This window comes from Heloderma suspectum, chromosome 5, assembly GCF_057233095.1.
Source record: "Heloderma suspectum isolate Gila_16-S chromosome 5, 16-S_ref, whole genome shotgun sequence".
Lineage (NCBI taxonomy): Eukaryota > Metazoa > Chordata > Lepidosauria > Squamata > Helodermatidae > Heloderma > Heloderma suspectum.
The window spans coordinates 141,764,794-141,768,665 of NC_139462.1; the positions used below are offsets into that span (position 1 = coordinate 141,764,794).

At 47.3% G+C, this 3,872-nt stretch overlaps 1 protein-coding gene across 1 annotated transcript; it reads left to right on the forward strand.

Moving 5' to 3' along the window:
- The first annotated feature begins 649 nt into the window (after positions 1 to 649).
- LOC146344590 (uncharacterized) lies at positions 650 to 3,557 on the forward strand. The gene is made up of 4 exons (XM_084859802.1): positions 650 to 742; positions 840 to 912; positions 1,616 to 1,741; positions 3,145 to 3,557. Exons 1-4 carry the CDS (start codon positions 650 to 652, stop codon positions 3,276 to 3,278), a joined length of 426 nt encoding a protein of 141 aa, XP_084715928.1. The 3' UTR covers positions 3,279 to 3,557.
- The last annotated feature ends 315 nt before the right edge of the window (positions 3,558 to 3,872 follow it).

Consider the following 3,872-nt stretch of genomic DNA (forward strand, 5'->3'; position numbering starts at 1 on the left):
TTGTCAGGAATGAATCTGAACGTGTGGAGATGTCTGGCAACTCAGATTTGGAATGGGAACAGCCAGAACAGAGGGAGGCACCCTCCTTAGTGAGCCCAGATATGGCGAGACTTTCTTCCCAAGACCTTGACACACAGATGGCCCAGCCTGAAGGCCCCCCCCATTCCTCCACCATGAGAACTCAAGTTTTGGAGGGAGAGGAGGAGGAAGAGGAGGGCGAGGGGTGTGACTTGAGGGATGCTAGGGTCCATTGCAGAGCGAAGTGGGAAAAGTTAGGGGCAGGGCTCAGACACTCTGCCAGGTTGGCCACTCATGGAAGCCAACGTAGGAGGGAGCCACCCTAAGGGAGGGGCATCTATGCAAAGCAAGTCTGGCTGAGAAGTTCTTGCCTAGAGTGCTGGCAACTTCTCTAACTTCCACTTTGTCTCCCCCATTGATATTTGTAGTTGTGTGGATTAGCTAGTTCATTGCAGTCCGAGAGTTTCCTAGAATTTGCATTTGTAAAGGAGCTAGTTGTTAACTAATAAAGTAGAGTTAGCCTGAAGCCTTGTTTCTTGGAGTGTGTTGATTATGAAGGGGGAGGACGTAGGAACGTGACACACATGATAAGTGGTTGGAGGAAAAGGAGGTGGGGCCGGGGGAAAGGGGCATGGCCATCAAGGGAACCCTGGAGGGTGGATTGGGACCCCAAAAGGGCTGGGTTTGGACCCCAGACCTGAGGTTCCTCAGCCCTGGCCTAGTGGTAAGAGAAACTTTGATTTCAGTGGGATTGAAGAAATTCGGGGGTTCATCACACAAGGCTGAAATCTCGCATCCTTACTGGGGCTTTCTGCTTCCAGGTTATTTGTGGGATTAAGATCAGCTCCTTTACATGGGCGGACATGTGCTTTGAATCGAGGACTTCCTTTCTCGGCAAGTTCTATATGTTTCTATATGTTTCACTTTACAGCCACTAGATGGCACTGTGATTATAGCGCAACATGGTCATTACACAAAGCTGATAGATCGGATCAATGTCCCTTATCACATTATCTCCAATCTTTGAAAAAGTGGGATAAAAGTCATAAACCACGGGAGGGGTCCTGGAGGTTGATGACATCATGTAAAGGACCAGCAAACACCCGTGAGCAACCAGTCTTGATTGCACAATATAAGTCCCATGTGGAGAAGCTCTCAAATAGAAATATTCTGCCTTGAGGATCGAACTGAGCTGGAGAAATCAGCAGGTGGCGCTTTTCAAGGCATAGAGACAAGCATCACTGTTTCCAGTGAAGCTATTGTCATAGGTACAGGAGCAGGGGTTAGTAAAAAAAGAAAGAAAAAAAGTTGGCAACTCTAATGCACTAGTAAGTTGAGCAATAAAACTATGAAATTGTCCCAGTCAGTTTATTAACATGCCCTGCTTCAAAGGCCACTGCAGTACTTGCCATCCAGTGTAAATGAATACGGTGTGCATAGTAGGCAGAAGCAAGGCCTGCTGGCAGGGGCTCCGGTAGAGATCACTGGTGTGAGAATAACTGTTACAAACACACAGATCCCTGTTTTCATCTGTGGAATATTAGAGACTGTGTTTGCATAAAGCGACTCACAGGCTTTCTTTTATTGCTTAACATAGGTTTTGCCTCTGCAATTATCCCACTTGTTGAAGGATTTCACTTGCAAACCTTCTCCCTGAAGAAGCAGGAGCTGCCAAATGCCATGTTTTCCCCACTGGGAAACAATGTTCTCCAGCACCTGAACGGTTAGTGAACTGTGTAGTAGCAAAGCCACACTGCGCGTGATATTTATAGTACATCTTCTGTGACCAAAACCATGTCAGTTAAACCACTAGAGACCAATGAATGTCCTGGTGCCATTTGAGTTGTCAACAGGATATAGATTAGTGTGTGAGGAACACCTACGTTACTTCTCTCTCTCTCTCTCTTGAAGAGAGAACTCATCTATGCCGTACTGCAGGGGTGTGCAACGTTTTTGGCCCTGAGAGCCTCATCCATTGTCTGCTGAGGGAGCAGGGGCTGCACACGTGCACACACATTCACATACAACACACACACATAAACACACCGCTCACATTGTGCTTGTCTTGTATACATTCAAATCTTTAAAAACCTTCAGTTTAAGACGGGGGGGTCACTTGTAGTGAGCATTCCCTTGGGGGTAATCTCTCAGGTGCTGGGGTCCCCCTACACCCCCCTCAAACATGCAAACTATCCCCACTCACATCCGCTCCTTTCTCCCCCATGCACTCATGCACACACTTACTCACACATATGCAGACTGACTCATGCTCTTCGTTAACTCTTCCCTCTGCTGCTGAAAAAGAAAAAAAATGCTCTAGAGATGGGTTTTATGGCTCCTGGCACAGAAGCCTTGTTCCCAGAGCATCCCCAGTGTGTCCTAGGAAGCAGACATGAAACTTTGAGCACTGCTTCCTAGGATGCTGTAGGAATGAGGCTTCTAGGGCAGGAACCATCGTGCCTATTCCTAGAGTGTTTTTCTCCTTCCTCTATTTTTCTTTTATTGGTGGTGGCAGGTGCTAGAGGCCTTAGGGGCACCTCTGCCTCACTGAGACTTTATTATATAGCATTTCCCCAACTGTCTCCTGAGCAGGGCTGGCTCCAAGTTTGAGGGGGTCTTTCATAAAGTTCCCTATTCTGGGGGCCCTGTTGTGGGTAGGGGTGGTTCCCCAATCTGGGGTTCATCTGCTGGTGACAACAGGTAGCCATGAGCTACCACGTTAAATTTCCCAGAGTGCCTCAGACGCTATGTTGGGGTATTGTGGGATATTTAAAATGTTGGCTCACAGACCCATCTATCTGGTGCAGGGGGCCGAAGGTAGGCCTCAGCGCTGGTGGGCCCAGTCAAGGTGTTGAAGCCCCAGCAGCTGCCTGTGAGTGCCAAGTGCTGATGCCAGGCCTTGTTCTGGCACATACTAGTGTGCCATGAGAGAACTGAAGCATGCCATGGAAAATAAAACTAAATTAAAGGCCTAAAGTGTCCAGTACACAGAGGTTGCTAGCTGTGTCATTCCATGTTTTATTGCTCTAGTCTTGCCTGCTTTCAGTTAACTCTGGGAGAGGGAGCAGTGGTTCAGCTAGGTAATTTTAGACATTGGTCTTAACGGTCTTATTCCCCTACCTTTAGATGACCATGCGCATTACTTCCGTTGCGAGGCACACGACCAACATTTATCTTCTCTCTGCTGCTGCCCCCCATTGCATTCCATGCTTTACAACTGCTTCTACATTCCTGATATTTTAACAAGCAAACAAAAATAATATTTGCCAACCCTGAGAAGAAGAAGAAGAAGAAGAAGAAGAAGAAGAAGAAGAAGAAGAAGAAGAAGAAGAAGAAGAAGAAATACTCTGGGCATGTGCATTTCCACACTTTAAACTGGCTTAAACCATAGTATGGTCATGAGTACAGGAATAAAATAGAGTTTGCTTTTGTTGTTCTGAAGTGAGACACATTGACTTGGGAATAAGGACAATTTTGTCACAGAAAAGGATAATATATATTGACAGTAAAAATAATAAAATGAGCATCTGTAACCATGTACATGGCTGGCTGGCTGTCCTGACTATAAAATAATTTTGAAAATAAGGAAGGGCGCTGCGGCGACCAGTATCAGTCCTGGTGGGCCCCAGTTTGCCCATGCTGGCTCCAGCTGCTCCTGCTGCCCCAATCACCTGCTGTTCTGTGGGTGGTCCTTGGGGGAGTGGGGGGGCTACAGGGCCCTGGGCCTCGACCCCAAGTTTCAGCCCTAGCTTCATCGCTGAGGGGGAGAGTAATAATTGCACTGTGTTTCTGTACCAGGTGTTTGGATCATTCATTCCATCATGCCTAGGGCAGAGATGCAACGGAGTGGCGCC

Excerpts from the sequence above, each read along its gene's own strand:
- LOC146344590 (XM_084859802.1), top strand. The coding sequence starts at position 650 with ATGGCCATCAAGGGAACCCTGGAGGGTGGATTGGGACCCCAAAAGGGC. Across the intron at positions 743-839 it reads TCCTCAGCCCTGGCCTAGTG|GTTATTTGTGGGATTAAGAT; the intron begins GTAAGAGAAACT and ends TTCTGCTTCCAG. Across the intron at positions 913-1,615 it reads ATCGAGGACTTCCTTTCTCG|GTTTTGCCTCTGCAATTATC; the intron begins GCAAGTTCTATA and ends TGCTTAACATAG.